Genomic DNA, 23,789 nt, shown 5'->3' on the forward strand with positions numbered 1-23,789 from the left:
AAACTTATGGTGGCGCTGTTTGAGACGAGAGTTTTGAAATGAAACCATGATTTGCTTGAGGCAATCACAGTGGAGTGTTGAAATGTCTTCTAGAATCCAAATCGTAGTATAGATGTACTTTGAATATGATGTACACAGTGTAAAACTTGGAGGGGTTGTTTTAATTAATATGGAGCGATCCATCCATCCTGTTAGAACTTTGACCAAGGAAGAACAGCTGAAACTAGAGAAGGATACTACTCTGTTATCTGAGTTCAAAAGGAATAAGTTAGAAAAAGAAGCACAGAGAAATTGGGATTTATTTTATAAGAGAAATTCAACTAATTTTTATAAGGATAGACACTGGACAACAAGAGAATTTGAAGAACTTCGGAATGAGTCTGTAAGTATTCTTTAACCTTTTCACCAACACCCTCTTTTCATCACGAATTTACAAAGTACAATGTAGTTTAGTTTATAGTACTTTCCTTCAGAAAATTGGGACAAAAATAGCCAATGTTTTTCAGTAAAAACTGAACATGGACTCATTTGGTTCATTTCAAGAAATATTAAAGAGTACAGTGTATAAGAAAAAAAGTGCAAAACAATTCAGTATACATTAATTGCCACATGTCATGATTGCCATACCATTTAAATAAAATCAAAATGGCTGTTAGAATTCTAAATGACTAATCCAGCAATGGTGTTGTGACATCGTAAAGAGTTTAAATTGATTGTAATTTGTTAGTTCAACATCATCCATGCAACAAACGTTTTGTGATCAGACACTATGTCTCATTCAGATATGATTGTAGGTATGCACAAGCAGTATGGGTATAGACAATTGGGGGAAAGAGTTCCTTTTGTACCACTACTTGAACCCTAATTTTAACCAGGCCTCTCTCCCAGCCCCAGCCCCAAATTCAATTGTCTTATGCCCCTCTAGGTAACTATAGGTGTCATATGCAATTTAATTGTTGAGTGCTGGAAGGTAGGGGTGGGTTTAAAGTTAGCGGTGGGATACAGGTTTCTATTACACACTGTATTTACATGGTATTGATTGAAGTTTATTTCATTTTAATGGTGGTGGTATGATACAATGTATGGTTTTGAATAGAATGAAAATTTGACCTAGAAAGTGAAATGCCATATTGGAAAACTACTGTAAAATACTTTATTTTAGCTGGAATTAATTTTCGCTGAAACGACTTTTTGGGTCTTTTGTGTGGAATATATTTTCACTGATTTTTGGCGAATGGAATGTAAAATATAGGTAGAAAAGTTACCGGGGTATATTCGCTGGATTTTATTTTCACTGAAGAAAAATAGCGAAAATTAATTCTAAGCGAAAATAAAGTATTTTACAGTACTATGTTGTGTCGGGTACGTTTCATGTCACTTTGTGGCAATAATTTGAGGTGTGTAATTATTCCTGAATTTAAATTTCCGATATGCATTACTAGTAACTGACACACATGAACACAATGCAGGGTTGACTTCTGCATTAAGAAAAAGGTAATAATTTAAATTTTCCCAAAGTACACTGAAGTCAGCTATGGAATGTTTATACAAAATGTATTTATAAATGTTAATACTGTTTTCATCTGAAATAATTCTCATTCAAATCCAAATAAGTTGGATTGGTTGGGAAGCCACCTTTCCATTCTGTGTGTACCGTGAAGTGCTCATGTTTAAATGTGTAATGTATACAACGTGTAACTACCATTTGAGTTAAATATTATATTATATAAATATTATATTAATAAATAATGTACCCATCTTGCCTGACTCTGGTGCAACTGACCATTAAATAAAATCTTTCATTTCAAATTATCATGAATTTTGCACGACCCTGGCATTGATTTGTAAATTACTTTCACAATAAGAATCGTCTACTAGATGTCTGTCAAATTATATGTCTGTCAAATTTCATTGTATATGTTAATAATTCCTGGAAACCATTGTCTAATTTCTCCGTGACAATAATCTGAGTGTATCAAGCTATTGCATATATTATATTTTTCAGAGTGATGGTAGTAAAAAGATTCTTCTAGAAGTTGGATGTGGTGTTGGTAATTTTCTTTTTCCGCTCCTTGAAGAAAATCCACATTTGTTTATTTATGCATGTGACTTCTCTCCAAGAGCAGTGCAGTTTGTCAAGGTAAGTGATGAGACACAGATGTATACAAACACAGTGTACAGCTGTGTAATCTCACACCAATGTTCAATGGCTTAATAATTTATCAATTTAGCTAACATTACTGTAACATTGGCCTTGGCAAATTCTCTTCATACTTTGTATGAAGGTCATGTCATTTTGTTCAGCAATTAATTTTAAATTTCAGCAACAAAGAATCCTGATGACAGTATCAAACAAAAACTGAAAAATTGGGAATTATATTCTCTGTTTGTCAAGAATATATGCTTCAAACGTTTCAATGATTAGAATAAATTGATGTGCCATGTGAATGTTCACGGTAGACAGCAATAAGTAATTGTTCCTTCACTGAGATTTTTCATAATGTTTGAATGGTGCGAAACAAACTTCTGCTGCAAAAATCAAATGATATGATTTTGAAATTTGTTTTAATTAAGTTCAATGTTGAAATTCTGAACCGTGATCCAGAAGAGAAATACGAGATTGAGTTGCACTTACATGCACTTCAGTAAAATTAAAGTGCCTGTGCAATGCCCACTCTCACGTTAACTATTTTAGATCCGTGTCCTACTGAAGTGGGCAGTTATTGATTTTTTTTGTCAAAATGGTTACTCCTATCCAAGTAAATTTAAGATATATCTCGTGCTGTAGCCACGCCCACCTATCCTGAAACGGTCGACTGTTTCCGGATTTCCGACTCTCGCCGAAAGTGCGCCACCACTTCCAAAATATGAGAGGAAGCCATACTCCTGAGCTGTACTTATATAACACTGCGTGATTCAACATACTTTTAAACGATATACATTTTTCGGTCGGCATTTCTTTTTTTTGTCATTTTTTTTTTTTTTTTTTTGAGATAGAGAGTTTTTAGAAGTTGTTTTCAGAACAAACGTTTGTGATGGTTAAACGTTGTGTTGTGGGCGGTTGCAGTAATACGTATAGTCATAGTGTAAGTATTCACACTTTTCCAAACGGTCCGAAGGTGCGACGTCAGTAAACGAAAGCCGTGAAAACAACGAGAAAAGGTTGGGGTGGACCTTCTCCTTACAGCGTCATATGTAGTGTCCACTTCACCTCAGATTATTTTTTCGAAAAACTGTCTTCGGCCGTGAAAAAACAACTAGGTTTTAAAGAGAAGCGCCGACAACTTAAACCTGGCGTAATACCAACAATTTTGAAAGAAATAGATTCCGAACCAGCCCATGATCACCGAGGCGGATTTCAGAAGAGAGAGAGACGTCGGGTAAGTGTTTCAAATCATTTGACTTGTTTTGCCATCCTGATTATCGCTTTATAGAGACAATTAAGTTTGCGTTATGTAAAGGTATCAATAATTTTTGATAGTAACACGAAAACGACGCGTCGGACAAACAGGAAATTACGCAGTCCTTACACACTGCTAATTGTTTTCATTTTCGCAGGCTAAAAGTTTCTGAATTGTTCGGTGATTGGTGTTGAATTCACACCTCTGTTACTTTCCTTCTAGCTTGATCTGCGAAATAATTTATGGGGGTACTGGACATCTCGACCCCAAAAAATCCCGACCCGTTTTTCATACCTACAGCCAAAACAAAGTCAGCTTGGACTTTCAGTTATGAGACATGACAAAACAAACGCTGCCAGTGATAGATTTCGCGAATAAAAAACAAAATTAACGCAATCAAAGGCGCCGACCACACGCGTTGGAAATACTAGTAGATAGTACACGATGTTTTGAATCAAAAGATGTCGATCAACGTTGAACTAGATAGAGGTTCGCGTCGCCACATTGAGACAGGGTCGCGTCGATGCGGTGGGTCGAGATGTTCAATTTGGGTCGAAATGTCTTGGGTCGAGATGTCTAGAAATCATTTATGGAATAAGAATCCGGGCTTTGGCTGTCAATGCGTTATCACCAAGTAAATAAGCATGACAATCACGCTAACTCGAGTCCACTCTGAATTTGTCTGTATGTGTGTTGCTCTCAATTATTTTTGTTATCCAATTAAACGCCACCAGTCACGCACTTGTCCTCGTCGTGACCCGACGCGTTCACCCATTTCAACTGAATCTATTTCCACGCGGCGGTCATTTATTTAGTAACTGTGATTTGTCGTTTTTTTTAGTTATTTCCCTATTTTATTGATCACTAAAGTTTAACGTCTAGAATGTCAAAATATGTTTTCTTTTTATTTTAATTTTGATGCTTCTACTGGAAATGTACTTCAATAGAGCATGTATGATATGATTCTTTATGGTTTTCTATCTACTATTGTTGAATCAAAATGCTCTCATTATAATTTACAGATTACGTAGAAGAACTCTTCAATACACTAGACTTGTATGTTGGAGGAGATTGTGTATTACATACACTTGATGATGCACCCCTGCCACTCAACAGCCAGTATGCCCACCCTGACAAAGTCTCGGCAGTTCATTGCCACACTACAAGATTCACATAACAGTGTAAATACATTTCCAGATGCTGCAACAATTATGCTAATAAAAAACAGGCTACGTTACACAGTTCACAAATTTTATTTAGACTTGTGATGAACAAGGAAATATGACAATGTAAACATTGGATTGTCTGTACATGTATGTGAGGAAAATAATGTGAATAAAATATAATTTGTACATGGATTACTATTACTATAGTATATGGTTTTAATTGAGTGACACTGTGTGACAATGAAAAAAAGGAAACACATCTTCAGATTTTGGAATCCATGAAAAACCAAGATTTGGTAGTTTAAGTCCTAAATAATTCTCTGACATAAATATTGATAAATCTGTTACTGCTCACTCTGGTAGTACTGTAGTCTTTTTCAAGGAACTTCAAGTATCCCCTCGTTAACCTGTGGAGGTTTAGAAAATAAATAAGGTCACAATCTTTATTTGGCATTTGTTTATACGTAATTCATTCATTTTATGATGCATCTTTTGTTACTATAATAAAGGCAACTATTATTATGTTATATATGTGTTTGAATTATGGATGAAAAAAATATTGAACACATTTACAATTAGTACATAAGTATAAACAATTGCCACCCAATCCTCTCAAACGATTATTCAAAAAATAATTAAATTTTTTTTCTTCATTTTCTTTTCATAATAATATGTCAATTTTATTTCACCAAACATTTTTCAAATTTACGTTTAAAATTTTGAAACTTGCGGATGTAATGCACACCCGCGCTTCGTGTGAAGGGAAGCCAGGTCAAAACATTGGGCATTTTACGTGTGTAGAGCAGCCCACAGAGACGTCGGCCGATCCCAACAACCATATCAGAAATTGTTGATGGTGGAAAAAAATAAGAGTTTCATTTGTGCAAAAAAAAAAATCAAACGTGATAAAGTAAAACACCGATGACATTCGGGCCACACGAGACACTCACGCCTTCGACCATGAACGAAAATCTAATATATGGATGCCAATGCACGTTTGAACGAAGCAGGCAATATTTCTGAGGAAATTCGCGATCTAAGTTTATCGAGCATAATAAAGAGTTCACACATACCTCTTTGAAATTATCGATAAGATATTTTATAAAGAGTAGTAAGCTCAACTAGAACAAAAAAAAACTAGAACTTCTTACCGACTCGAAAGTTGTCCAGTGCCGAGGTTCAGCGATAGTTTACAAACGTGCGCCGGGGACGGTGACATCACTGCGACCAGCCACACCAGAACGGACATATCTCGCATCTAACTCAACCCCATGCAACAAATTTGATATCCAAGTGTTCATTATGGCCCGTTCTTCCTCGACGAAAAAGTACATAAGTGACAATTTAGTCAAAGACGAGAAAACTGCACAAGAAATTGGCCTTATTTACACGTATCGGCAATGCGAGCTGCCCAGCAACTTCCCTTTCTGACGTCACAAGGGGAATTTCTGTATGGCAATGAATAGCTAATGAGGAGCCTCGTTTTAAAATACAAAAAATAAAGTTGCTGTAGACTGAGTTTAAAACACATTTTTTCACTTCAAAAAAATAATTTATGCTTAGAAACATAAAAATTAATAATATTAATGTATCAATTGATAATTTTAGACGTGAAAATAGCAGCCATTTCACAGGCACTTTAAGCATCATCAAAATCAAACACATTAAGTATAGAAGTATCCAAAAATATACTTTCGCATTTGTTAAATCCTATGCGAGGTTTGGAGGTCACTACAACTCTATGACCATATTTGTCTTGTTTTTTTACTTTCGATTTCACGCATAACGTGAGAACTCGCAATAAACGGAAAATGGTCTATTATTTGGGTAATTGATTATATACAAACATCACTAAACGATATATAAGATAAAAGATTCTAAATAAGCAAAGTATTATACAGCGTTAAACAAGATGATGGATCTTGTTGCATAGCAACAGATGTGGCTTGTATACAATTTGAACCCATTCGAACACATAGTTGCAGCAACCATGATCCTTGAAATAAATGCTTTATTCTTTCTACAAACAATCAATAAAATTACTATTGTACTAGTATTTGTTTACTGTTCTTGTTATTTCAGGACAATGCTCGTTATGAACCATCAAGAATTGAAGTGTTTCAGTGTGATTTAACTACAGATTTGTTATCATCTCGGATAGTAGATTGTAATGTCAACATTGTAACCATGATATTCGTATTGTCAGCCATACACCCTGACAAGATGGTACAAGTCATTAGAAACATACACACTGTGAGTAGTCAGTAGTTACCTTGGATAGATCGAGAATGCTATGTGCTGGTCTTGTACACATGACAAGAATACTATGAGACTGTACTGTGAGAACACATGCCAAATACATACATTACACATACCAATAAAGACTGCTACATTGTTTGCTGTGTAAGAATAGTTGCCTCTCAGCTTTTAGAGCTCTGCTCATAATCTGATCTACAGTACTAACAAAATACTCTAAAAATATTAAAACAAAAGAAAATTTGATTTTATCTGTGGTTTGCAATTTATTTTATTCAATTACATGTATGCACCAAGTATAAAATAGATAAGTGGTTCTTTAGATATCAAAAATTTGTCTAATATATGCAAATTAGATAAATTATATGCTTGGGTTTCAACACAAAACTTATCAGGTCTGTTGAATATCCTAGAGAAATAATATGCAATGATTTCAATAATAACTAATCAGGTCTGTGCGTTATCTCAGAGCATTCATGTATCAAGTTCCATTGAAATTTGATGAGCTGTTCTTGAGATGTCAGTGGAACAGACATGCATATAAACATACACCCATACATAAAGGGTAACCACAAAGACTTCCATTGTTTGTTTCGCAAACAGGAATAAAAAAAATACAAGGTCAGTATTGATAACATCGTCCTTCATATGTAACACTGAATGTGATCTACGTGGTTTGTCCTGTTTCCAAGATTTAACTGAATAATTTCTATTTTGGTAGGTTTTAAAACCAGGTGGTTGTGTACTGTTCCGTGATTATGGTTTATTTGATCATGCTATGTTGCGGTTTGCCCCGGGCCATAAATTGGGTGATAATTTCTATGTGAGACAAGATGGAACCAGAGCTTACTACTTCTCACAAGGTAGGCTGACTTGACTATTCGTTTTCTCAGTGATTCAAATAAAACTACATTTAAATAGACGAGAGCTGCACTAATGATAAAAATTATCAGTCCTTTTGACTAATGGTTATTATTTTCTCACTTTCAGAAATCCTCGGTCAGTTATTCACTGAAGCTGGTTTTGAAATTGTTAGTAACGAGTATATATCTCGTGAGACTGTTAACAAAAAACAAGGACTCAGTGTTCCTAGAGTGTTTGTACAGGCAAAATTTGTTAAAAGAATTGTGTGTCACAAGAACGTTGGTGAAATGATGAACGATTCCAATTTCAATGAAGCCAGTACATCTCCTAGTTGACATTCAATTTATCACATAAAAAACAAAAGACATCAGCGTGTAATATAGAGGGCGCACTATGTGTGAGTGATTGCTGATCATCAGTTTATTTGCTGAACTGTGAAATGAATATTTTACTAACCTATTATTCAATCATGTTCACTTTTTTTATATGATTCACTGCATTATTTATTACAAAATAAAATCATTTTAAATGTACAAATCAAACAAGCACGTTGTATGTGCCAAAAACAATTTATTACAAAATGTACACATGCATAAAAACATAGAATCTCATGCGGATGAAACAGCCTCCAACAATAAATAGTATCAGAAGTCGAAATTAACAGAAGTACACTCTGAAAAGCAGGTTGTCCACATGAAAATGGTTGTCCAATCATACTGTTTGATAAAACTACTTTCCAGTACGTAATATTGTGTCAGAATCCTTTCTTCCCTTTCGTATTTGAAGACAAGTGATAGTTAGGGTCAACTGCCAGTCTACCGGTATATAATAAAAACACTCGGAAGGAAATAAAGTGTGTCTAAACAGTCTGTTCAGCTTGAGAAATGATGTGAACTATTATATACTGTACTCTATGACAGCCTTGAAGCAAAATCTGATTTCACCATCATACATGTAGCTGTAATATGATTTGAAATTATTTTACAATGAGTTAATTACATAAATTGTTATATTTAACACCCACGCCTGAATTATGTTATATATTTGAGTCTAAAAGCACCAAGATTTACTACGGGTACTATCAACTAATAGTATACCAATGAAAGAAGGATGCCATTGTTAACTTGGGTCACCTGTGCAATGATTTTATGTTCGCACATTAAAATTTATATTGAAATGGCCAAAACAAATTTAAGAAGGAAATGAAATCACAAATTTCAACAATTGTTTTTTAAAATGGCTACTGGTGACAAAATAAGTTGAATGCAAATGTAATGAGTGCTACAACACTTGTTTTTACCCTTCCAAAAATCAATCACATCCCGTATACTCTGTAGCCATAAAGTTCAGAATAGTGGTAATGATGGGAGAGCATTGACCACCATTTGAGAGGTGACAACAATGGTTCTCTCAAGGTAGGATACATGAATCAGTGTGGAAATGAAATTGTTAATGCATGCAGCATGGTCATTACAGACCCACAACATTATATGTCTATGTTAGCTAGTCTTAGGAACACTCTTGATATGCAAAGTGATAGAACAGCTGATGTCAACCATATGTAAGTGGATTTTACTGCATAGCCAATCCGCGTTGATTACAGACTTAATCACACAGTACAGCAGTTATAAGCTAATCCGGGTTAGTCCAGGGCCACCTAGTTCACCTGCCAAAGCACAAAATAAGATAGATGAGTAAAATGCGAGTAATTACGATATTAGTGTAATCAGATATTGTGGAGGTGTAATACATTGGTTGACTAATGCCTATTTACGAAATACTTTTTTAAATGTTGAAACTAAGTTAATGTAAGTTAATTTTCGCTTTGGAGGATTGTCCTATAGAGAAGAAATATACCGTAGCATCTTTGGTACGCAGCCAAAAATCTAAAGTACTGTATTACACTTCCACTGCTGTCATAGCAACAAGTTATTTAAATTAGAGAAGTTTCATTGTTTTTATTATTTTCCTTGTTACAATGAAAAAGTGCAAGGAATTTGTTGGTACATATAAAGTGTAGTGAGTGATGAGACTGAACAGAAAACAACACAGTGTGAAATGTGCAAATACAGTGCACTGGTGTGAAGAGACTAGAACAGCATTACCAGCATTATCTGGAAAAATACAGGACAACACAGAGAAGACAATAGTTATGATCAAACAGTATACCAGCAATAATCTACTTTTATTCAGGGTTTTACATGTAAACATTTTCTCAATGCACGTATTTTGGCTTGTCAAATTGTACAAAAATAGGCAGCTGTAACACTGCTCGTCCTGTTTGACACCCTACGATATGGTGGATACAAATATGTTAAATAGCACTGAACTGATCATCAGGAATCTTGCACAAATCAAGAGTGGTTGAATTTATATGCCAGTTGCCATTGCAACAGTAAAGAAGGGATACCACAATTGTCTACATCTTTCTGGGTTCAAAAAAAAAAGGAATTTTATTCTATCATAATTCAAGAAAATATTGATAATTATAATATCTTGCATACAATAATTATTACATGATAACAATAAACAATGGGCCAAAATAAACAAACATTTATATACATGTCAATGCTTTATATGTCGTGGTGTTCTTCCTCCTAAGACAGGTTTTGCACTTTTAGATCGTGGTGTGACAATTCTGTAGAAAACAAAGTAACAAGGGAGCATTAGCAACAGAGAAACAATAGGCCTTATGTATGAACCCATTAAATGTAATATTTCCTGGTAATTTCTACATAAACAATGAGAATTTCTCAATTATGTCCTTCCAAAATTGTAAGTAGTTCAAAAACCATTGCGGATTATTATTGTTACAGGGCAACAATACCCCCTGTGACCTTCAGGGGTGATGCATAGGGCCCATATTTGTACAATATTCACTTTTCTATCATCTAAAATGTTTGGTTATACTGCTAAGCAATTTATACTTGCATGATTTGCTTTTGAGCAAGCAATGTGGATAACTTCACCATGGATAATTGATAATTTAAATCGTCTTTTAGGGAACCGCCATTCACAAGGGAAAGTTTAATGTGTAGAATGTCGGAGCAAACATGAAAATAATATGAGGTTATTACGAGGATACTGAAAAGTATGCACGAAGACAGACCACGTACTGTCTGATAACAGATTGAGCGAACTTCTTTGTATGGGATCCAGTCAAACCAAGAAGGCTGCCATGTTTGTGTTTACGCTTATGTGCGTAATCGTATCATATTTGGAATTCACATTTCCTAATATGGTAGGATGAAAATACCCCGTAAAATACCGCAAAATTACAGCACACTGTAACTTATTGCGTTATGGTGACAGATGTATAATAATACATTATATAACATACGTTCAAATGCACAGGTCTGATTGGTTAAAACACATGATGTATGTAGTCACAACATATCACAGCAGCGATATATCGCACTTAAAACCAGGATGAAAAATGTGACATTTGGATTTTACGTTTCCACTCAGACATCTTGAAAAGTAAGGACACAAAAATATATGTGCCAGACACACAAAAACTGAAGTGGACCTGGTAAGCACTATACCTTGCTTTTATTTATTACAAGAAAAGTAGTTGATAAATAATTAATATGACAGACATCTGTAAATAAGAATGGAATAGCAATATACCAACTTATATCTTGTTTCAGTGCTATAGCTTGTGGAAAACCAGCTGAATGATGATCTATTGTTAACAACCTAGACTTACAAAATGTAGTTTAGACCTTGACTTTGAGTCATTTCAAAACTTTATTATATAACTGAAATTTTTTTTTGAAATGGTTGAAAAATGACGTATTAATGGTATATACAGAATATATATTATGAAACGTCTTGAGGATTATTATTGATTACCAATATTTTTCACACAATAATTTAGGGGTAACATTTTGTATCAACTACCTTATAGTTCTTTATTTTTCTAATCGCTAATTATTTGTATTTTCTAAAAGAAGATAAACTACTACTCACGGTACGATATGCTCTGGATCGGTATCATCCATAATGGCAGCTTTTGTCGGTAATACACCAATACAAGCATTGACACTTTCATTCTTAGCTAGAGCCATCAGAAACCCATAGAATGATACCCTGTTGCTGTTATGTAGAATATCTTTCAATGAATTCGTCTTTGGATGACTGGTGCAAATGAAAACAAATGAAGTTTAAGAGCTGTCTGATTCAAACTAGCCATATACATGCCAAATCAGGAACATTTTTTTATAACATATATTCTCTAATTTTCGTGAAATTCAATGTTTATTTTGATTCAGATGATAAGACGATACATTTTGATGATAGACCTTAGATGCAAGCGATCGCCGATATTTTGTTAACTGTGAGTGATCTACAAGATTTGTTATCTTTTGCCCCTCTTGTGTCATCGTATCCATGGTTCCCCTAATATACACGGCTGGGAATTCAAAGACGCAACAATTGCCTTGATGCCTCCATCTGGATGTCTTCAGTACTTTCTTGAAATTGGGTCCTCTCAGAATAAAGAACCCCTGCTGATATGTAATCCCAGTATTTGGAACAGTAGTTACAATGATGGGTGAAAGTGGACCACTATTTGAGGGGGAAAAAAAACAGTCTCTTTCGATATCAAAGATATCTTGGCAGCCATTTTTATATAAGGTTGAGTCTCTCCAAAAATGAAAGTAGCAAGAATAAACATCTTACTGACAACAAGAATATGTATTAAGCTCAAATTTTTTTAAAATAATTATATGTCTGAAATCTGAGCAAAGATTTGCAAAGTCTATTTTTCTTGACTTGAAAATGCAATTCATCAATCTGAGATCACCAAACAACATCACAAAAATTACTCTTAAAGCGGGGGAGTCGTCACCTGCCCATGCGACAGATGCCATAGTGTTTACAAACAAGCCTCTACCCATGAGCCTTTGCATTTTTAGCGTGTGTTGTTATCGTCTCTTGGGACTCAATTCTCGTGTGTGCGCAGGTGACGACTCTCCCGCTTTAATACATAAATATGTACTGTAGCTATATACATGTTTTGTGGTGACAGTCACTATTGTATCAAATGTACATTGACCAACCTGCAATCTGTAACTGAACACAGCTGTAATAAAGATTCATAGAACTGCAGGCAATCAACTCCTTCTGGACTCTGTTCAGGTGGTGGGAGTGGTGTCTGTTGTTTTTTCTGTCTTGGCGATGAACTGCTACTTGGCACCACAACAGTTTCTCTCGGACTTCGAGTTGCTTGCATCAGCTTTTCATAGATCTTATAACAGTCTTGAAGGAATTCTTGAGAAAAAAGACACACTCAAGAAATTAGTAATCATATTTACATGTATTCAAATAAGAGATCTATTAAAATCTAAATTGTCTACTGTATCATTAAAATATTACTCATTTTGATCATAGAAACACCACTATAATTTAATACAGCAAGTGTAATTTTCAATCATTTTTAATATTGAACTAGTCATTTAAATTATTTATTAGACTATTATTTTTTACTAGCACTAATGTATAATGTTTTTGTTTTGTTTTTTTCATTTACAATTAATCTGACATCAAATGCATGGTGTAAGTAAACTGAATATGTTTTGCAGGTTAAAGTGGTTCAATATGACAGAAACTTCTTCCTAATTTATTAAACAGTTTAGGGACTACGTCAAAAGATCAATGTCGGATAAAAAACTTATTTGCTTTAGTTTGGAGGGGGGGGGGGCTTGACTTCAAAAAGTTTCCATCGTACAAAAACGATTTTATTTTTTAAGTCAAAAAAATCTTGGAGTATCGATATTTGTAGTTCCTTTTTTTTTCTATCTAATCATGGACAAAAATAAAACATCCAAGACTAGAAAATGGTTCAACTAAAGGAATTAAGTTTTTTATCCTACATTGAACTTTTGATGTTGTCCCTTAGTGAACTGGTATTAAACTTGAAAACATGAGTCATACATTAACATGTGGTTGATGATGTCAGCGACATTGATGCATGATGAATAACCAGCCGATGTTACCCCAGTATGTGTATATCAATTGATTCTGCCCTTTATGGACAATAGGGTTGAATTACAAAACGCAGAACTGGTGAATGATACTCAGCGTATGAAACATATCAAATGCAGACTAAAGACCCCCACTGCGTTCCTTTATTGCGGCTTTCAAGTGAATCAAGTAATTCACTGGCCCAAACATTGAAAAAATATTTCAACCAAAAATAAAAAATGTTTTATCTCTGGCGACACTGCAAGACTAACAAAATAAACACATGCTTCTCTGCAGGAAGTGAATTAACGGTAACAAAAATACAACAACATCATCAGTAGGTACGGTAATTACCACTAACAAAATCACAGTTACAGCAGCTAGAGCATTACTGTCTGGCATGTATGTTTTGAAGATCCAGTAAGGTGAACACTATATACCTTCATAGTAAAACTGCAGTTGAAATGCGTAGAGGAAATCTGAGAATGACATGAGACAATCCATGGCATCATCCATGAGTATAATCCTGGCAGTTTTTTGTACCAAATCAAATGGGAAATCAGGACACAGGAGACATAGCAATGAATGATACTCTTTCACATTCAGTAGATCTGTCAAGAAATACATAATTTAATTATAAAACTATATTGTATGTCTAATATTTTGCTTGTGTACATACAAATACAGGTTGTCTTAAAGGGCAGTGGTTTTATGGGTTTCATACTATGCATAGTAACATATATGCATTGTTGTCAAATGGAATGTTATTTACGAACAAATTTTGCAGTAACCACAGTTCTTTAATTATGAATATTGTGACTGAATGCAATAAACTAAAATATAGTTATGGTGATTAGGGAATTTATTTATGTACAGTGAAGAGCACAAACCCGTGCATGTTTACTTTTGGTTATAAATATATATATATAATTCAAAACAGTTTATGAAACATGTGCAGTGTTCACTTCAAGGAATGGCGAGTAATATTCACTTAGCTAATCAAACTATATTATTTAGAGGGTGATAAAGAGTACTATAGTGACCACAAACCCATTCGTTTCATTTTTATAATTATTTACAAATTTCAATGACAGTTCATTCCAATGTGCCAATCAACAAACGCATTGAGCAATGTCATCATTTAAGTTATTCTTTCGGCCAATAGAAACATCTCCTTTCATTTTGAATTGTGAAATATATAAATATTTATAAAAATGGAGGGAATGGGTTTGTTGTGTTGATAGTTGACATGGATTTGTCCTGTCCAATGTATACCTAAAGTGTTTTGTATGAAAGAACTCAAATAAAGCTCTTCCGCAATATGGGTATTCTACAATCTGAATAATTACAATGCTTGTACAATTACAATGTAACGTATGGTTTACAAAACATTTCATGATATTACTGACTTTCATGTACAACCTTTATGTATGCATTGTATATATACATGTCAAAGTACCTACCTCCATTTTTTCCAATGTGTTTATAACATTTCCAGAATGTTCTTGTAAAGGAGGATCTATTGTGAGCAGTACTCCTGATGAAACTGTACTCTCTAAATAACGTGTGATTGCCTTGATGTATGCTGGTGAAACTAGACACAGAACAAGACACTTAAATACATATTTATTGAAATATAAAGTATTTTTTCAGGGAAATTAATACTGAACACTTTTTACATTAACTGTAAAAGGGTTAATTATTCACTGAGTTTTAATTTTGCTTATTTCGCTGACTAGAAAATGCGCAAAATTAAAACCCAGTGAATATGAAAACTTTATCATAGAACACATTATCTAAATGTATACAAATATAAACACGTTGCCTTATAGACTACATTCCATGTTATGCTACTGTGTATATTTTTATTAGTGTGAATTCTATGATACAAAAGGAAGGAGGTACTTTTCCAAAGTTTCAGAAATGTCCTGAAAACATGCATGTGGGCAGAATAAAAGAAACAATTTCTTAATTTATTTTTTTAACAGTTTTGGTCTTGACCAATTTTATGCAAAATAAAAACAAAATACACATATTGATAAATGTAAAACAACAAATACACTGCGTATGCAAGTTTTGTTCTGTAAAGCAAGTGTTGAAAAAAAATGTATATTCACTTGACTTGTATTTCAGTATTTGGATGGTTAGAACACACTTACTGTGTTGAACATGAACATATTGGAGAAGTTGAAAAATTTTAATAAAATCATTTTTCTATATGTTGTAGATTATATTTTTTAGTAATTTTAATGCAAATATATATATATATATATATTGATTGTAATTCTGAGAATTATTTGACATAATTTACACTTACTAGTCATGGAAAAATTTTGCAGGATTTACTTTAGGATTGTCTTCTTTATGGTCTAATAGTTGACTGATAGCATCTTCCAGATACACCAATACTTGATGCTTAGCTGAAAATCATCAATAATAATATAGTGTTACAGTATATATATGCAATGTTCCCAATTAAATCTTATAAGTCCACTTAGTTACTGTGAAATTTGTTTCTTACACCTAGCCATCAATATCGTCATTAATTGGCTGACAATACATCTGTGTTGCAAGCAGTTTTGCCTTAAAATCTGATAAAGTCTGTTATTTTGAAAACAACATTGTGCTTAAAACACATACAGTTGTATTGTCGGCCAATTAGCTTAAGATATTGTAAATTGTGAAAAACAATTTTGCAACCACAATAACCAGTTTTCAGTTTTCAAAACAGGCTGCAGTTTCAATACACTACAAATAGGAAGCTTGGCAAATTTAAACCTTTATGTCCAATCATGATCACCTCCATAGTTCAATATAATGATTAGTTTTCAGCATTAAAACACTGCATGGCCGACAATCTTGGAAGAACTCGAACTTCAGACTTGCTAACCCTGCGTACAGTGCTGTGTGTACGGGACGCGTTCAGTTGATAGATGTCCCTACCACAGCCCTGCGTACCTCCATAGACAAAGTACGGGACTTTGAAAAATATAATTTTTTTAATGAAATAGCATGCCCAGGTACCAAAAATGATGATCGATCACCAGATATATCCAGAACTCCCAGTTCGGAGTCCAATTGTGGATGAAATCGGCTACTTTGACCTAAAAACAAACACATTCTCTTGCGTGAATGAAATTAAAAATGGCGGCGCTTGGTGGATAATTTCTCCAGTACCTACGCGTTTACATTTTGTCCGTCTTTACTAGTCGCATTTTAAAGACATTTCAGTTTCAGATAACTTTGTAATGGTTGTTACGGATAACTCTCGTCATTTCAACCGATTTCGGCTGGGAAACTACTTATTTTTAACTTGCGCACCAATTACGGTGCGCTCCCTCCCGGACTTTGTCTATGGAGGTACGCAGGGCTGTGGTGGGGACATCTATCAACTGAACGCGTCCCGTACACACAGCACTGTACGCAGGGCTACAGACTTGCGAAAGCACCTACCGGTATTTTCAAGAGTAAAAATTTATGAAAATGGCCTTAGCATACAAAATAGTATAGGAAATATCGATCAAGGCAAACTCAGTTGGCATCAAGGTAATTATTGCCTTCGATGCCTAAGTCACAGTCTAGAGGGACTGTGTTGTAGAGGGACTGTGCCTAAGTTAAATTCAAGTCCAGTACCGAATCTGAATGTTCCGTCGACGCCGTTATGATGGAGATTCAACAAATTTTGCGTACTAAATACCCTATTCCAGGGCGGTAAATTGGGAACGGTACTGAGAATGATTGGTACATGTAGATATTGACAAATCACATTACTGAATTATTTATAAAAACATAATTCAATCTAAAATAAGCAATGATGTCTCCAAACAACATTATACACAGCGCGGGCGGCCATTTTGCTAGTCGGTGGCAGAGAATCGCCTGAATAACTCACCTAAGTACCCCTCGGCGGAGACCGAAAACCGTTCTGATGACATATCTGCGTGTTCCCGCCTCCTCCTAGAAGTACCTTTTAATGTTAATTCAGAAATGTATCACATATTATAAGGCACATCCGTATCTACGATGCGACGAGCACCAAAACAAGTAACCCGTTAACCGATAACCTTTGACATGCTATTTCATGAAGTTGGCCGGCAACAATAGTCAACGTTGATAGTGAGTCGTCAATAACGATTTCACATTAATTTGAGCACACCATCGATATAGCAAAACTATCCGTTTCAATTTATTCTATAAATTATATTCCATGATTATTTAAAATGTAATAAAAGTATCAATTAACTCTACCATAATAAAAGAATGCAATATTTAAGTTAATAAAAACAAAAAACAACAAGCCATGCATGACACAGTCCCCGTTAGTTATCAAATTTAAGACAGAAAGTTTTGTTTATAGTAATATAGCTCAGGCCCGTAGCCAGCACTTTTGAATAGGAGGTTCGAAACAACAATAATTAATTTGATGTGAAACGTGTGAATTTTATAATATTCAAAAAAGTGTGTTTGAGCTCTGTTAAACATTTTTATATTCTCGATTTTAAATTCAATTGGTTTACTTTGTGTTACGATGGTAAGTTATTTCACGTAACATCTTCGAACTATTTTACCATTTTAGAGGGGTCCTGAGCCATTCCCCACCCACAGACACACACACCCTAGATCCACTACGGCAACATTTTGTACACAAAAAAGACAAGACTGTACGTATCTTAGCATTATTGTCTAAGTATTTTAAGGTAGAATGCTACTCAAGTTTTTTCGCTCTTCACAAGTTAGCGCACATAAAAGTGAAACGATTTCATGCCGAAATCTGTCTACAATTTTCTATTATGTAATTTTATTTCTGTACATAACCTCAGCTCATCGTACAAGATGTAATGGGTAGAAAAGTGCATAGCACGTTTTAAAAACAACATCCATATAAACATATGGTAAGTTAAGCTGGATTCATATTTATCTCGTCGCTTGAAAACTTTTAAAAGATACTGAGCTAGTTGATATATGGATTGGTAGTTTGTGTAGCGACGAAGTAAGCCCAGACTGTCAGTATATATTTGCCTAATTGCATAGGGTTACTGACAAAAGATCAGCCCTTAGATCATTATAAAATGGACATATAAAAACAAAGTGAGTTTCATTTTCTACCATGCTAAATTCAAACGTATCACTGCAAAAACTAAAAATTTATTCATCTAACCGTATTTTTTGTGTCTGCCTAATTCAACATTATGTTTATGGCCAAAACAGCGAAAACTCGTCAGTATATATTTTAGTCTATAATTGCTTGCCAATAAATCTCCCAGGTTATAATACTACTTTGATTTTTCCGAAAGTATACAGCCTGGATGATTGTGAAATTGAGGCATGCCATTCATGCTGATATTTTTTTATCTTTTGAGTAAATATCTCTAAGAAATTTACAGTATCCCCAACTTGTTTTTCAAACCAGACAATGCCGAAACCATATTTGAGCAGGAGATTTTTATGTGGGTTTCCCAAGTAAGCTTGCCAGTCTTGTCTAATCATTTAAGCATGATATAACATGTTTTGGGGTTCCAGCTTTTTTTTACTTCAAGTAATTTTAACCAATATGAGATGCAACTCTTGAAATAACACAGCATAATGGCAGCCTACCACATTCGTCCAACATCGATACATGGTTTGTACAACAATTAACGCTAAGTAGATATCTGCAAAATGTTGTCGTACCCTCTCAATTGCCGAATTTTCGTGCCCCCATATCGCTACTATAGGAAATAGCTGGCACAATGATTGCATCAAACAAATTAATACACTAACCAATGGCATACTATCAAGTTTCGCACAGTTTGTTGTTTCACGGTAAATCTCTTTTTAGAGGGCGGTAAAATAATATGCATACAGTAGCAGTTTAGCAGTGGTCTCAATTGACTTCAATGACTACATCTCCTTTTTATGAACCCACTTAAAATATAGTGAATTTTCTAAAACATCAAATAAACGTGTAAAAAAATATGTTTGAAAAATATGATTCATCGCATAGTTTGACTAATACAATAAGTTGACTACATTTGGCTGATACACTAGGAACAAAACAGTATATATGCCATCATTAACTTGAAGAATACAAAAGTAATGAACCAAACTAGGAAAGTACAGTGTCGTGTTATCGTGTCAATCCCGTTCGATCCCCACACTTTACTAACTGAGCGAACACTAGCACAAGACAAACGGCCCTATTCAGGACCACCACATCCTCCAGAGAGCGACTACCATTACATTATTGTTTCAAAGTTGTTTAAATATTTAACATCAGCTGCTTGAACGCAATTTTCATCGCGGAAAAACCGAATAAAAGCTTGCCCATTTATAACAACTTTTTTTTATTTGCTGCTGTTGAGCTGGGGCGGCGTAACTTCACGATTGACGTTTAAAACTCGTTGCCACCAAGATGCTCATTACTATGCAATTTCAGCAGAATATGATAGTTACCTTACTGAGTCAAGTGGTTTAAACGATGATAACTATTTTAATTAATACTATTTGTGTTATTATGTTCTAATCTACAAATCTATTCACTTCCAAAATTTAGGGGGTTCGAGCGACCCCCGCCCCCACCCAAACTACGGGCCTGTAGCTGGAATATAAACATGTCAGGAATATGATGATTGTTTAACATTTAAATGATTGACATTTGTATACGATCGTCAAACGAGTATTGAGAGATATTGCTCTGGAACAGCATTAATTAAAACAAAATCAGCCATTATGAATATATGTATAATGAATATATAAAATTTGAACATAATCAGTCAAAGCATGTCAGAGATATGGCTCTAAAAGCCCATTCATTAAAACAAAATGGCCACGAGTCAGCCATTCAGAATCCGATCTAAAAAATAAAACAAGTTTTTTAGCACAAAAATAGCCACCATTAGGCCACTTTGAAAAGGATCGTCAAACCAATATATCCGTATATCTGTGACATGATGTATAATGAATATTAAAAAATTGAACATAATCAGTCAAAACAAGTCAGACATATGGGTCTGGAAACCCATTCATTAAAATAAAATGGCCACCGGACAGCCATTTTGAGTCTGATCTGAAAAATAAAATGACGTGCACCAGGAACCCGTAATGTCTAATGTATGTACCAAGTTTGAACGAAATCCATCCAGAAATGCTTGATATTTGATGATTTTTTAGCACAAAAATGACAACCATTCGGCCATTTTGAATAGGATCGTAAAACCAATATATCTGTCTATTTATGACATGATGTATAATGAATATTTAAAATTTGAACATAATCAGTCAAAACAAGTTGGAAATATGGGTCTAGAAGCCCATTCATTAAAACAAAATGGCCGCCAGTCGGCCATTTTGAATGTTATCTGAAAAACAAAATTATTTGCATCAAGGTCGCATAATGTCTAATGTATATATCAAGTTTGAACAAAATCCATCTGTAAACAGACGAGAAATGCTTGATTTTTAGGATTTTTTAGCACAAAAATGGCCGCCATTCGGCCATCTTGAATCAGATCGTAAAACAAAATGATGTTCATCAAGGTCCTATAATGTCCAACGTATATACAAGGTTTGAACAAAATCCATCTGTAAACAGCCGGGAAATGCTTGATTTTGATGATTTTTAGTACAAAAATGGCCGCCATTCGGACATCTTGAATCAGATCGTGAAACAAATTGACGTGCATATGTATGATATCATGTATGATGTATGTGTGAAGTTTGATTGTGATTGGTCCAGGCATTTCTAAGATACAGGTCCGGACGCACGCACAGACGCACGCACGCACACACGCACGCACGCACGCACACATGGAGGTCAAAACATAAGTTCCCGTTTTCGGACTTCGTCCGAACGGGGACTAAAAAATACAAATTTGAGAGCTTAGCATCTCAGAGGTCCAAATCTCATGTTTTAGCGAATACTGATTTGTTAATACATTATTTTGCTTGCACAAATCCATGAATAGTTGACGTTATGCAGCATCTAAATGACATAATCCAAATTTCACATCGACTAATCGATTGATTCCTGAAAAATCGATTTTCAAGCATTTCGAAGCCATTGTCAAGCCAATATGGTGGCCAAACCATTTTAGCGATTTGAAGAAAAAAAAGTGGTATACTCACCCATGCCATATTAAAACTATATGTTAATCTGATAGAAAATTGAAAATTAAATTCAGCGCAATAAGTCACACGACATGAGTTATTTTTTTTATTTGTCATATTAAAATTGTTCGTAAACACGTATTCACACTAAACCCCTACCTAACATTTAATAAGTCAAAAGAAAAACATTTTCTTAAGACCTGGTGACTTAAATTACAGATATCGATCTTCGTTCGAACACATGTTTGTCGCTAAGTTATGACATGGTTTGCTAGAATATCATTACACTAGTATACGTGTATTGTTATCATGACAAATATAAGTGCAATTAAGTGTAACCTTTAGTTTCTGCCTTGTCTAATATTATATTTATTAAATGTAATTTCGAAATGCACATAATCTGTAAATCCACCTCCGGAAATAAATAAATGGTACAAAAATAAGAATGGTTAACAACTATTCGTCAAAAAATGGGATGCAGTGTGTTCTCGTTGGACATAATTATATAAACTTCTTTGTGACTAAACGTCGTTCTTGTTACACTGTCTAACACCTAGGCGGGCCACTAGCATACTTTCTCATCTACTATTAACTCATCCATCCGTAGACAAAAAAAGGAGTAGTTTGATCCCGTAAATCATCGTTTCTGGGAATATGGAAACGTTGAGTGAAATGCATCAACAAATACTGTAAAATACTTGATTTTAGCAGGAATTAATTCAATGATTTTGTCGAATGTAAAATATAGGGAAAAAGGTATATTCGCTGGATTTTATTTTTCACTGAATCATTCCTTAATGAATAACGAAAATTAATTCCAAGCAAAATTTAAGTAGTTCAGAGTAGTGTAATTGAATATAAACAACAAATGAATGAAAAGTTAGAAAACAGTAGTTCGTATGTAAAGCTGAATATCAGTGTGTCATTCAAGTGAGACGACTAAACTCGTTTGCATATGCTCCACGCATGAGCAGACTGATGACGAATCCTTAATACATTGTCAATACAGAAAAGCATGTGGATATGCATACACTATATTAATATAGAAATATATTTTATCGTCCATAATGTGTCTTTACGCGTCTTATTGTCTTCTTCCGCTTTTATCATATTATTGTGTGTATCTGTACATACGTGTTTTGAAAGCTGAAAACTTATTGTGTTTGTATACCAAGCTCACCACACACTCGGTAAGACAAACAATCTTGTTTGTAATAAAGTTGTCAGAAATACGTTGATGAATGAGTGTTGTGGTTGTCTCAATTTTTTTTAGTAATATTTGTCACTCGAAATGAATTTCTGACGAATTCTTTTAACATCGTGAGAAAACAATGCTTTAATATGAATTCCGATGGAAATTGCTTTTACAATATTGTAACACACTGCATTGCACAGTTATTTTGTTGACGTTGTTACACTTGCCCGAGAGAATAAATGTGAAGTCGATTAACTGGTGTCGTTTGTGTTATTCAAAACATACTATGACTTGCCGTGTTTATCTTGTACTATTTAAAAACTAATATATCCACAATTTCGTTTCGACTTGTTTCACGAATGTAACTGCTCTAGTATTAATATTTGCTACAATTTGTTTCAGCCCTGAAAGAAAATGCCATTATTATGGTATTCGCAAATATATGCATAGTTAACATTGGGTGATCACAACGGGTGTGTTGGCTCATCACAAAAACTGAACGTTGCCACGACGGTGATTATGGTATATTGGTATAATACAATAAATGTAACCGTTATCATTTCATTGATTGTAGTATATCAATGCTATACCAAATCACAAATATGGATAGGTTCAAATGACATCATGGCGCATTGACTGTTTATATTACTGGACAAATCTCCCGTTAAATTATCAAATGCGCCACGATAAAATGCTGATATATATAATTTAATGTACATGTATCTATATCAGTATATTCCTCGGAAAGAATGTGCATGTGTGTAACTTACAATAATACACAGTGTTTGTATGACCTTCCCTACCTTTATCAAATGATTGACCATGTTAGTGTTTCTGTTGGGCAAAATTAACCAG

The 23,789-nt window shown here is 34.3% G+C and overlaps 2 protein-coding genes and 1 long non-coding RNA gene across 4 annotated transcripts; 1 reads left to right on the plus strand and 2 right to left on the minus strand.

Annotated features, from left to right (window-relative positions):
* The first annotated feature begins 7 nt into the window (after positions 1-7).
* LOC100370379 (tRNA N(3)-cytidine methyltransferase METTL6-like) lies at positions 8-8,232 on the plus strand. Its single transcript, XM_002738394.4, has 5 exons — positions 8-382; positions 2,006-2,140; positions 6,650-6,820; positions 7,545-7,686; positions 7,814-8,232. The coding sequence occupies exons 1-5, from the start codon at positions 113-115 to the stop codon at positions 8,020-8,022; spliced, it is 927 nt and encodes a 308-aa protein (XP_002738440.2). The 5' UTR covers positions 8-112; the 3' UTR covers positions 8,023-8,232.
* Positions 4,636-6,118, minus strand: LOC146740878 (uncharacterized). Its single transcript, XR_014929998.1, has 2 exons — positions 5,719-6,118; positions 4,636-4,974 (listed from the first exon to the last, which is right to left on the minus strand). It is a non-coding gene; the product is annotated as an uncharacterized LOC146740878 (long non-coding RNA).
* Positions 8,233-9,234: 1,002 nt separating the features above from the next.
* LOC100370524 (centriolar satellite-associated tubulin polyglutamylase complex regulator 1-like) lies at positions 9,235-17,727 on the minus strand. 2 transcript variants are annotated; one of them, XM_078012387.2, is made up of 8 exons: positions 17,547-17,727; positions 15,972-16,074; positions 15,118-15,248; positions 14,095-14,265; positions 12,751-12,961; positions 11,660-11,827; positions 10,250-10,325; positions 9,235-9,353 (listed from the first exon to the last, which is right to left on the minus strand). In XM_078012387.2, exons 1-7 carry the CDS (start codon positions 17,587-17,589, stop codon positions 10,253-10,255), a joined length of 900 nt encoding a protein of 299 aa, XP_077868513.1. In that variant the 5' UTR covers positions 17,590-17,727; the 3' UTR covers positions 9,235-9,353; positions 10,250-10,252. The 2 variants fall into 2 exon arrangements, with proteins under 2 accessions (XP_077868513.1, XP_085357468.1); XM_085501342.1 differs by lacking the exon at positions 10,250-10,325.
* Positions 17,728-23,789: the final 6,062 nt, after the last annotated feature.

Source organism: Saccoglossus kowalevskii, chromosome 7, assembly GCF_978046115.1.
Source record: "Saccoglossus kowalevskii chromosome 7, keSacKowa6.1, whole genome shotgun sequence".
Classification (NCBI taxonomy): domain Eukaryota; kingdom Metazoa; phylum Hemichordata; class Enteropneusta; family Harrimaniidae; genus Saccoglossus; species Saccoglossus kowalevskii.